Source organism: Podarcis filfolensis (assembly GCF_964270895.1).
Source record: "Podarcis filfolensis genome assembly, chromosome: 5".
Taxonomy (NCBI): Eukaryota; Metazoa; Chordata; class Lepidosauria; order Squamata; family Lacertidae; genus Podarcis; species Podarcis filfolensis.
In genome coordinates, this window is record NC_139608.1 from 3,292,298 (window position 1) to 3,304,447 (window position 12,150).

At 46.0% G+C, this 12,150-nt stretch overlaps 1 protein-coding gene across 1 annotated transcript; it reads right to left on the bottom strand.

The window, feature by feature from the left end:
• Nucleotides 1–712: 712 nt before the first annotated feature.
• SST (somatostatin) lies at nucleotides 713–6,432 on the bottom strand. Its single transcript, XM_083614926.1, has 2 exons — nucleotides 6,102–6,432; nucleotides 713–1,250 (listed from the first exon to the last, which is right to left on the bottom strand). The coding sequence occupies exons 1-2, from the start codon at nucleotides 6,240–6,242 to the stop codon at nucleotides 1,038–1,040; spliced, it is 354 nt and encodes a 117-aa protein (XP_083471052.1). The 5' UTR covers nucleotides 6,243–6,432; the 3' UTR covers nucleotides 713–1,037.
• Between the last annotated feature and the right edge of the window lie 5,718 nt (nucleotides 6,433–12,150).

Genomic DNA, 12,150 nt, shown 5'->3' on the forward strand with positions numbered 1-12,150 from the left:
AACGGATGGGCTATTGGCCTGATCCAACAAGCTTTTCTTATGAAAGATATTCAGAGCAACATATTTAATTACCAAACCACACCTTAGCAGATAATGTAAACAGCCTTCCCCAACCCAGATCTCTTGGACTAGGACTCCCATCAAGCCTGGTCAACATGGCCAAATGTGGCTAACAATTATGGGATGCGTAGTCCAAAACATCTGGAAGGCACTGAGTTGTGGAAGGCTGAGCTAGAAAGGTTTCATCACAGTGGTGTCTCTCTCTTTTCTAACAGCTACTGATAGCTGACTTTTCTGATTCTCACCAGGACAAATTTTAATATCTTAAGGCGAGAGCCAATATACTTTAAAAAGTTTGTGTGGTCAGTTTATTTCACTGCCAAAATGTCTTATCTGTGAAAATGGCACGTGTCTAACCATTCTGGAAATTCCTTCTCTCTTTTTTTTTTTTTTTTTTGCAAGCACACGTCTTAAGCATGAGGGCCAACATCAGTTGGTGTGCTGGGTTCAAGGATCTTCTTGGCCTGTGAAAGACCTCCTGACATCTCCACTTAAACAAATATTAAACTGAAGAGCCTGCACTGGACTCAATCCTCCTAAACCAGAGAAACTCGAGATGACCATAGTCAAGGATGGTTTTAGAGGTCTCCATCATGACATCGCTTTTTCACCTGAACTCTACAGAAGGACAGAAAGAAAATTTATAACCATGACACTTTGAAGCATAAACTTTATTGCAAGAAGGGATTTAAAAGGGCACATCAGAGTGATTTGCAATGTGGGATAGGGGGTGGGGGTCAGCGTGTCATGAAGAAATAGTCAGAAATCACAAACGCCAAGGAAATTGTGTACAATTGAAACTGAATGTTTTATTAAAACAACTTCAAAATCAAAGTGAGGTGTGTTTTTTTTTCCTTTTCATATTACCTTAACAATGAATTTTATACAATACAGTCTTCAGCTCCTGGCATGAAGGGACTGGGAAAGAAAGGAGAGGCTGGAGGTGGAGACAGGGGGAAAGGAAGAGGTTTATCGAGCTAACAGGATGTGAATGTCTTCCAGAAGAAGTTCTTGCAACCGGCTTTGCGTTCTCTGGGTCCCAGAGCTGGGTTCAAGTTGGCCGATCTCTCCAGCTCCAGCCTCACCTCATCCTGCTCGCCTCCACGGGACAAATCATCTGATTCCAGGGCCTCGTTGTCTGTCTGGCTTGGTTCTGAGAGCAATTCTGCCAGGAAGTACTTGGCCAGTTCCTTTGAGGAAGAGAGAGAGAGGGACTGAGCTCAGTATATATCTTGCTATATGGCATGATTCCTTGCATCTCAGGGCAAATGTAGGTGCAAATGTCTGGCTCCTACCAGATTTCACAGAACCTCTATTCTCAATAACGACGGGACTCAGAGGTGGAGAATACCTTGATTTTGTTTGTTGTTAAAAGGGAATCTTTGCATGAGTCAATACTTGATTACTCCTTTGCAGCTGGCACCGTTACAGGTGCCACATAATATTCATTCTGCATTTGTGAGAAATCAGCACCTACACTTTAAACTCCCTGGCTATTGACAGGTACCTGCACTGTACTCTTTTAACCACCTGCAAAAAAAACATTTTTGTCTGGACAAACCTACCCAGATATTTAGACAGCTGATGCATGTGTGAGTCTGTTTTTACTTCATTTCATTGCCAGTTTTACCTTTTGAATATCTTAAAGAGTTGTTTTAACTGATTTGATTGATAATTTTTTTGCTGCATTCTCTTTGTAAACTGCTTTGAGGTTTTCTTTTACAATCAGTTTTATAAAATAAATGAATGCACTATATCTTTGTCCTTTTGTCCTCCCAGACTGAGATGCTTTATGGTTTACACTTTCGTTTGTTGTTGTTGTTGTTGTTGTTGTTGTTTTCTCTCTTTTTGTTATGTTTGTGTTTTTTGACCAAAAAAAACAATTAACCAATATTGCATATCAGACAAGAGAGTGGCTCATGTCAATAGTTTTTTTGATGATGACCACATGAGCCACTGGGGCAGAAACTGGTTCTGTATCCCTGGGCAATGCCTTCTATTTACATTCATTTCATCTCGGACAAAGGCACAGCTTGAAGAGGACCTAGAATGGCCGTGGGGAATCTTTCACAGCCCGAGGGCCACATGACCTCATGGGAAATGTTCTGGTGGTCACATGCCAGTAGTGGATGGAGCCGAAGACAACAGAGGGCGGAGCAACAGGTGTGAATCTTACATTCGCATGGTAGGCTACACCCCTATCCACACACCTCCATTGAGGCAGGCAAGTTCAAGGAGACATTCTAGTCAGGCAAAGGTGTTCAAGGAGAGCACAAAGCAGAGCTGGGGAGGGGTGTGGTCTGGGAAGAGGGGGTGTGGTCTGGGCTGGATGGAGAGGCCTGGCGGGCCATGTTTGGTCTGCGGTCCAGAGATTCCCCACTCCATCCTTGGAAAGGCCCCTTTCTGCCTGAAACCCTGGAGAGCCATTGCCGTCTCCTGAGCTGGGTGGACCACTGATCTGACTCGTTATAACACAGTTCCTCATGTTCCTAATTGGGAAGGATCATACCTCCATGAGAAAGCATCTGTTTGAGATGATGGAATTTATGGAGTTGGCTGATCTCACCGGAAGAATCCACGACCAGAAAGAAGAGGACTACCAAGAAGATTGGAAGAAATTTAAAGACTATTTGAATAAATATTCTAATATTAAAGCTATGTAACCACTTGAAAGAACCAATCAGGTTTAGGATTAAATTAGATTTAAATGTATAAATAAGAAAATGTACTATAAGAAAGGTAAAGAAATTGGAATATGACTGTAATATTGTTTTATGAAATAATGATATTGGAAACTGCTACATTCAAATTAAGAGAAAATTCAGATGGAGGAGATTAGAGGAAGTCAACTAAAATGTTTATGAAAATGGATTTTAATTAATTGGCTGAGTTTCTTTTTTTCTGTTTAGGTATGTTAAGTTTGTTATTCTTTTTTCTTATTTTTCACTTTTTTATTGTGTTGTTGTTGTTGTGTTGTTGCATATTCTCTTTTTTGTTATGTCTGTTGAAAATTAATAAATATTATGGTTAAAAAAGAGAGAGAGAAAGAAAGCATCTATTTGGCATGCAGATGACCCCAGGTTCAAACCTCTCCAGATAGGTCTGGGAGAAAACCCACCTACACCCTGGGGAGCAACTGCCGGTCCGTGTCAACCATGCTGAACAAGATGGAACAGTGGTCCGACTTCAGTATTAGATTAGATCATATAAGACGGATCCAGAAGCGGCTGCTGAAGAAAATAGCTAAAGCCGTCTCCATGTACAGACACATTTTGCCTCTCAGTACCAGAGGTGAGGTTTTCTTTGGGGGGGGGGGACACAAACAACAGCTGAAAATAGTAAGTAATTTTCTTCTCAGTTTTCCAGGAGCTTCTGGCTGGCAATTGCGGGCAAATGCTGAACTAGGTGAACTTTCGTCAGATCCACCAAGGCAGATCTGAAGATCTCACCTCATACCCTCTCCTATCCCCCCCCCCAATTATTTGCAGACGGAGCTGTGATCTGTACAATAATTGATCCAAGGAAAAGAGGTTGGTTTGGATCTTCCACATGATCACCACCCACAGTAGGACTGGCCCTGAACAGGAGGCCCATCATCTAGAGAGGTTCACCATGTAGCGGATTTTGAGGCCATCACATTTTCTGAAAGAGAAATGTTCGTGGCTTGGGGGTGGAGGGCAGTGCCAGCTCCTGCCATTCCTCACTCCCTTTGGCACCCACTGCCAAATGAAAGGACCCTAGCTCAATGGTACAGCATCTGCTTGGCACACAGAAGGTCCCAGGCTTGATCCCCGTTGTCTCCGCTTAAGGCTGGAAGAAACTCCCCACCTGAAACATGCCTCAGAACCATTGCCACTTAGTGTAGACAATGCTGGGCTAGAGGGACCAAATGGTCTGGCTTCCTGCGGATGCAGCTATTGCAGAAGACAGCATCTAACAAAAGCGGAAGGAAGCAGGAATCTGGATCCACTCAGAATGGTAGGTCACAGCATGTATGAACCAGCTCTTTAAGATGGTGGAGATTTTCAGTGGGAAAGACAGAGAAAATTTAAAAGATTCTCCAGCTATTGGACCAGCACCTTTAAAAAGAGTTACAGTGGTACCTCAGGTTACAGACGCTTCAGGTTACAGACGCTTCAGGATACAGACTCCGCTAATCCAGAAATAGTACCTCGGGTTAAGAACTTTGCTTCAGGATGAGAACAGAAATGGCGCAGTGGTGGCAGCGGGAGGCCCCATTAGCTAAAGTGGTACCTCAGGTTAATAACAGTTTCAGGTTAAGAACGGACCTCCAGAACGAATTAAGTTCTTAACCCAAGGTACCACTGTATTTGCATCTCACTATTGCATTGAGCCATTTTGTGCAGCTCAAACATTTGCTCGGCTCAGTGGTAGAGAGCATGCTTTGCCGGCAAAAGGTCCCAGATTCAAACCCAAACATCTCCAGGTAGCTGGGGAAGACTCCCTGTCTGAAACCCTGGAAAGGTTCTGCCAATCACTGTGGATAATACTGAGCAAGATGGACCAACAGTCAGTGTGAGGCAGCTTTCTTTGTTCCTATGCTTGCCAACACAGTTGGCCCCTGAAACTCTGTGCTCTTACATGGTATTGAAGCCAACTTCCTTTCCCCTCTGCAACATCCCTCTGGTCCCTTTCTTAAGCCTGCAATGTAAACACACTCGCTAGGATGCAAGGCTTCCTTCTGAGTAGCCTTGGTCAGGCTGAGCTGTTGGAGTGATGTTCTTTTCAGCACCACGGAGAGCTCAGCATCAAACAACTCTCTTAGCCCTGGCCAGTTCCCTATTACATAAAAGGACTGGGTGAAAACATAAAAATGCTTTCTGCTGTTAGGAAATTCTGGGGAAGCTTTTCTCTAGTGTTGCATGTGTTTATTTGTGCTTTTGAAATTGATGACAACAATGTGAGGTGGAGAAATTGCAGCGCAGATGCATATGCTCTACCACTGAACTCTTCCCCTGAAAAATAAAACAGATTCCAGTTCTCATGGTCCCGAATTAAGGTCTGGTTTAAAAGGAACATGGGAACCTGCCTTATACTGGGTCAGAACCTGCTGACCCAACTAGCCTACTGTTGGCCACCCTGACCAGTGGCTCTCTGTGGTTTCCAGCAGGAGGCTCTCCCAGCCTTACCTAGAGAGGTTGCCAATTGAGTTTGGGACGTTCTGCATGCAAAGCAGATGTTCTGTCACTGAGCTTTGGCCAAGGATTAAACCACGGAGCATGGCGTGCTTGCACTCTGAGCTACAGGCTTCCCCCTGGTCAGAGTTTAGTCTAAGACACACCCAAACTGTCGAGGAAGTCCTAGGATCTTTGGAATTTGCGTCTCTCAGCCATGTCTCCTAGATGTCTATATCAGCGAGCGGGATGAATTTCGGTTGTGGTGTGGTTGCATCTGAGGCTGGCTTTATGACTGATTTTTTTGAAGTTCACGCTGCTCGTTTACTGCCTTTGTCTTGTGTTCTTAAACACTTGCTACAGCACAAGCTTACGCATATAATCATAGAACTGTAGAATTGGAAGGCCTGGGTCATCTAGCCCCCCACTGAGTGCAAATAGATTTACCCCCAGTAAGTGCATGTAAGGTCGCTTCCAACCCGTTGTCTGCTGAGAGGTCAGTGCTACCTGTGAGACTTAACTCAGTAGTTCCGTGGTGCAGTGGGCTTCATCAAAATGCCAACCTGTATCCCCACCCAGTTAATCCGGATTTACCATTTCTAGGGGAAATCTTATTAAATGAATAAAATAAAATTACCTGTTGCCAAACACCCATTTGGCATATCTTCTGCTGTTCGTATTAGCTCTTTATAGAACTGAGGAGTGGAGCCTCTACGGACAGCGGCAGTCTACCTCTGCATTAAGGGGAAGGAGATCTAGGGTCTGATCCAGCAGCTGCTACTGCTTCGAAGTAGCGATAAGGAAAAGGGATTCTGCACCTGCTCAGAGACGCTCCGGTTTCCTTCAAGCTCTGCTCCCCACGCCCTTTTCTCCCTCCACCCTCCCTCTGATTCCTGGGTCCCTTACCTGTTTCCCCGCCGCTGCGGCCAGCGACTTCTGCAGGAATTGCCGGAGCCTCGGGTCCGAGGGGGCGGCGGCCACGGTGCTCAGCGCCAGGGCGACCGAGATGAGCAGGGCGAGGGCGCACTGGAGGCGGCAGGTCAGCATGCTGGCGAAGCCTGAGAGAGCAGCTCTTTCCCGGGGAAAGCGAGCGGAGAAAGGAGGCGAAGAGCGCACGGGAGCCCGACGGGACGGGGCGAGACGATGAAGTGGCGCTGCTGCTGCTGCGACGTCTCCGCTCCTTGGGATCGCTGCTAAGCTCACGGGGAGAGATCGTGGCTTCTGGGATCTCTACCGACGCCCCCCTTTTATAATGCCTTTTGCTGACGTCAAGGAAGGGGTGTATCAACTCCCCCTCCCCGCAAAAAGAAGCCCGGCGCTTTTTGACGCCCCATTAAGCGCGCGGATCTGTTACCCCCCAAGTGAGGGGGCTGACACGTGTCTGCAGAGGGAGGGCTAAAAGAAGAGGAGGAGGAGGAGGAGGGATGGCGACGCTTGCTCCCACAGGACACGCAACGCGCGCGCGCACACACACGCAACCCCAAATCTCTTCGCTGGCCGCAAAGATGCCCTATTAGCGGAGAATCGGTACACAAAGTTCCCACAGGCGCGCTCGCAAGTCCGAACGCACAGGGGAGATCTTTGGCCTGGAGGAGTGGGCGTCGGGTGGAGGGGAGGGCGAGCAGGGGGACGTTTGCGAATCCCTCCTTCCCTCCCCATGGAGGAATTGGTACTCTCCCGGAGCAGCTGCAAAGGGCAGGAGCTTGCTCCTTCCAGAGAGGGTGGATATGACAGACGTGGAGCCAGGAAACTGACTAGAGACCCGCTCATGAAAACCTCCAGGCGCGCTGCTTCGTTTTTCACGCAGCCGAATGGAAGTCTGGTCGGATCCGCTTCTCCGAATTTGCTCAGGACTGAAGCCTTAAGGCGTCTAGGTAGAGCTTTGGGGGCCAATCCGGAGGGAAGTTCTGCTGCGCACGGTCCACTGAAACGAAGGTGAAGCCGCAGAATTTACCGCCGGATTGGGCCCTCTCCTTCGGATAGATCCAATTTCCCTTGTAACCTCGGGCACAATCGGCTTCTCTTCTTACCCCGTGGGTACACGAGCCCTCTCTTAACTCCGGATTAACGCCTGTGGCCTGAGTGTGTGCCTGGCCGCCTCCTTGCAATCATAGCCGTAAGAGCGTAAGAAGAACTTGCTGGATCAGGCCAGGGGCCCATCTAGTCCAGCATCCTGTTCCTTTCCCAGTTCTACAAGATCCTTTATTGAGGCCAGGTGACCAGAACTGTATATGGCGTTCCAGTTGTGGTGATTGCAGCAGAGATCTTGCAGATTTCCTTCCCTCAAACCACATTCTCTGCCCCTGAGCCACAGCTCTTCACTTTGAAATAAAACAAGTTTCCAGACCTCATGGTTCTGAACCATGGGCTGATTTAATAGGAACTTGGGAAGCTGCCTCATCAGACCATTGGTCCCATCTAGCTCAGTGCTGTCTACACGGACTGGCAGCAGCTCCCCAGAATTATTAGACAAGTTGTCACCCATTGGGAACCTGGAGATGGCAGGGATTGAACCTAAAATCTTCTGCCACTGAGCTATGACCCTTCTCCTGGGGACTGGGGAGCACTGGGCATGAAATGAACTGTCCTAGGCCCAGGAGCCAAAGTCTACTGTTGTTTCCTGGAAGACTTTGACATATTACGGTGATGTTTGGTTCACAAGCACTAATGTGATTTCCCCTGAAACTGCATGGAGGGCAGACCACATAGCTCAACTGAAGGTCTTCCTTGCTGCCAAACCCCACTACTGTTCTTCAGAATCAGTAGGAATCCGTAACATGAGAATTTAATGAAATATTTAGCCTCCTTCCAGCCTCTGTGTGTGTGTCCTTGACATTGCGGGACGAGGAATGAGACACGCAAAACTCTCTCTCTAGCCCTAATGTTGTGGAAGCAGATTGAAAGAACAAGGTCTGGCGTACGGTCTGTGACTGTGTGGAAATTGTGAACTTTTGTACACAACCACAAAAAAACAGCTGCCACTGAGGAGGTGTTGCTGCCAAAGGGTTTCTCTGTGACTGCTTATGAGCTATTTAATGTAGCCATTCATTTATACTTAGGCTCTTTAAATGCTTTTAAGTCACTTTGAGACCTTTTTTTTTTTTTTTGGTCTCTTGTCCATAGCTGTCAACTTACAGATTTGAAAATAAGGGACCAGCAGCCTTGAAAATAAGGGACCTGCAGCCTCACCTGTTCCAGGCACTCCAGTCTTCCTGTCCTCCTGCAGTCTGGTCAAACTCATGCTGGGTAGCTTCGAGAACACTGTCCAACCAACTTTGTAACCAGAGGTTCAACTGAATAGAATCTGAATCACATGCACCACAAGGCCTATGCAGCCTCAACTTAAGATGGCTCCCCGGCCTGGCTTTGCACTGCAAAGTTTGCAGCAGCACGTGCAACAAAATGGCGTCCAGCATTCAAAACCCCCTCAGCTTGCATTAACTAGCCACACACAAGGCATGCAAGCTCCACCCCCAGTCGTTCTTAGACTTCTTATTGGGTGAGCAACACAGCCAAGCAACACAGTTGGAGCCTCCCTCCTCCCTGGCCAGCAGGGAGGGAGGGAGATGAGCTGCTTCCTTTGAAATTTAAGGGACATCATTTAAGGGACATTTAAGGGACATCCATCAATAAGGGACAGCAACGGGACATGGCGCTGGAATAAGGGACTGTCCCTTCAAATAAGGGACAGTTGACAGCTATGCTCTTGTCATGAATAGTTAAACTTTGGAACTTGCAGGAGGCTGTGAGGGCCACCAACCTAGAAGAATTTAAAAGAGGATTAGACAAATTCATGGAGGAGGAGAACACTATCAATGGCGACTAGTCAGGATGTCTATACTCTGCCTCTGAATACCAGTTGCTGGAAATCACAGGAGGAGAGAGGTCTCTTATGCTCAGGTCCTGCTTGTGAGTTTCCCATCAGAGCATCTGTTTGGCCACTGTGAGAACAGGATACTGTGGGATGTGATATATAAGTAGCAGTCAAGTACAACATTCCTTGTTTTCCTAGAGTGGACATGCGGGGGAATCTTTGGTCTTCAGAATCAGTTGAAAACTTCCTGTTTCCTCCTGGGCTGGAGCATCTTTCCTTTGCATGTGACTAGAGGTGGGCATGACCTTACCTTCCTAGGTCACACAAAAGGACAAGGCACGCTGCACACTTCCTCTCTTTGTCTTACTTCATCATTGGAGCAGCTCTTTAGCAAGAGATGCTCTGTTGGCTTCCAGCCAACAGAGGACACTGGGATTATCCCCATATGGGATAGATCCACATGTATATACTTTGTAACTAAGTCTGCCATCAGGGATCCAACTGCGAACTGAAGGTGTGAGTAAAAGTCTTTTATATACTATCCCCAATATTGTTGTGTGTTTATTCTTCTAAGAGGGATAAAAAGGAACTTACCAGGAATATAAAATTCAATACTGAATTGTATATAATAGTGAGAGGCTTACACAAGCCTGCAACCAGCTATATGCTGTGCATTTAAAACGGGAATGTGAAACTCTGCTAAGTTAAGGAACTTGCTAGCGCAAGTTAGGAAGGATATTGATAAACAATATATCCTCTCCTGCCTCCCTGAACATTCCCACAGATACTAGATACGCCATTGGCATGATCCAGCAGGATCTTTTTATGTTCTTAAGACCTTATAAGCCAAGAAGGAGAAGGAGAAGGAGGAGGAGGAGGAGGAGGAGGAGGAGAAGGAGAAGAAGGAGAAGGAGAAGGAGAAGGAGAAGGAGAAGGAGAAGGAGAAGGAGAAGGAGAAGGAGAAGGAGAAGAATCTAAGTTGCTGTCCATTATAAGCATGCCCTTTATAAAGGGAGCATCTTTTCTTGCTTTTAATTAGGGGGAAATTATGTGATGGTGAAGACATGAGGCTGCCTCTTAATGGATCAGGCCATTGCTGCATCTTTCCAGCTCTAGTTGGCCGTAGCTTTGTACGACCCAAGGGAGACAAGGGTCTTTTCCATTCCTTGTCGCTTGAAAGCCAAGTTTTTGTGAATGTGTTGAAGGGAGATACTTGGGACTTTCTGCAATGCAAGTAGCTGCTCTGGCTACCGGACAACTGTGGGCCAGTCCAGAACGCAACATGCGGGAATGATCTTTTCAACACAGTACAGTGGTACATCGGGTTACATACACTTCAGATTACATATGCTTCAGGTGACAGACTCCGCTAACCCAGAAATAGTACCTTGAGTTAAGAACTTTGCTTCAGGATGAGAACAGAAATTGCGTGGCGGCGGCAGCAGGAGGACCCATTAGCTAAAGTGGTGCTTCAGGTTAAGAACAGTTTCAGGTAAGAACGAACCTCCAGAATGAATTAAGTTCTTAACCCGAGGTACCACTGTACTGGACATTGGGTTACATCCTCTGCTGGTATATATGATTGTCATTAACTACTAGGATAATTTGCATGAGAGATGATTGATTATTGCAAAATGTGTTTGGCAAATGCTGGAACAGATGGGCTATTGGCCTGATCCAACAAGTTTTCTTATGAAAGAGATTCAGTGCAACGTATTTAATTACCAAACCACACCTAAGCAGATAATGTAAACAGTCTTCCCCAACCCAGATCTCCTGGACTAGGACTCCCATCTGTGGGATGTGAAATACAGACCCGTCAAGTACAACATTCCTAGAGTGGACATAAAAGGGAATGTCTGGACCAGCCAGTTGGAACTTCCTGTTTCCTCCTGGACTGGGACAGACTTCCACTGCATGTGCCCAGAGGTGGGTGTGGCCTCACCTGTGTAGGTAACAAAATACCTCAGTGGAGGCAGCCATCTATCTCTCTGACTCTATTCCTCAAAGAAGCAACATCTGCTTAGTGTGAGATGCTCTCTTGGCTTGCAGCCAAGAAAGGACAAAGGGACTATCTCTTTATGGGATAGATTCCGGGTGTATATATTTTGTAACTTAAGTCTGCCTTCTGGGATCCATTTGTGAACAGAATGTGAGTAAACTCTTTTATATACTTTTCTACAAGACTGTGTCATGTCTATTCTTTTTATGAGAGGCTAAAGGTGAAATTACAGGAAACTTATTTTAGAGGCTTATACAAGCCTGGCAAACCTATCCGCTGTGCAAGTTTAAAAGGGGGGATGTTACTCTGCTAAATTGTAGAACTTGTTAACACAAGTTGGAAAGGATATAATTAAACAATATATCCTCTCCTGCCTCCCTGAACATTCCCACACCATTAAGCCTGGTCAACATGGCCAAATGTGGCTAACAATTATGGGATGCATAGTCCAAAACATCGGGAAGGCACTGAGTTGTGGAAGGCTGAGCTAGAAAGGTTTCATCACATTGGTGTCACTCTCTTTCCTAACAGCTACTGATAGCTGACTTTTCTGCTTCTCACCAGAACAAATTTTAATATCTTAAGGTAAGAGCCAATATACTTTAAAAAGTTTGTGTGGCCAGTTTATTTCACTGCCAAAATATTTTATCTGTGAAAATGGTACGTGTCTAACCATTCTGGAATTTTTTATTTTTATTTTTATTATTTTTTGCAGACACACGTCTTAAGCATGAGGGCCATCATCAGTTAGTGTGCTGGGTTCAAGGATGTCCTTGGCCTGTAAAAGACCTCCTGACATCTCCACTTAAACAAATATTAAAGTGAAGAGCCTGCACTGGACTCAATCCTCCTAAAACCAGAGAAACTCGAGATGACCATAGTCAAGGATAGTTTTAGAGGTCTCCATCATGACACCACTTTTTCACCTGAACAAAAGGACAGAAAGAAAATTTATAACCATGACACTTTGAAGCAGGAACTTTTTTGCAAGAAGGGATTAAAAAGGGCACATCAGAGTTGTGGGATGTGAAACACATAGCAGTCAAGTACAACATTCCTAGAGTGAGCAAGCAGCAGGATGCTTTGTACCAGCCAAGAATCTAACTTCCTGTTTCCTGCTGGGCTGGGACAAAACTTCC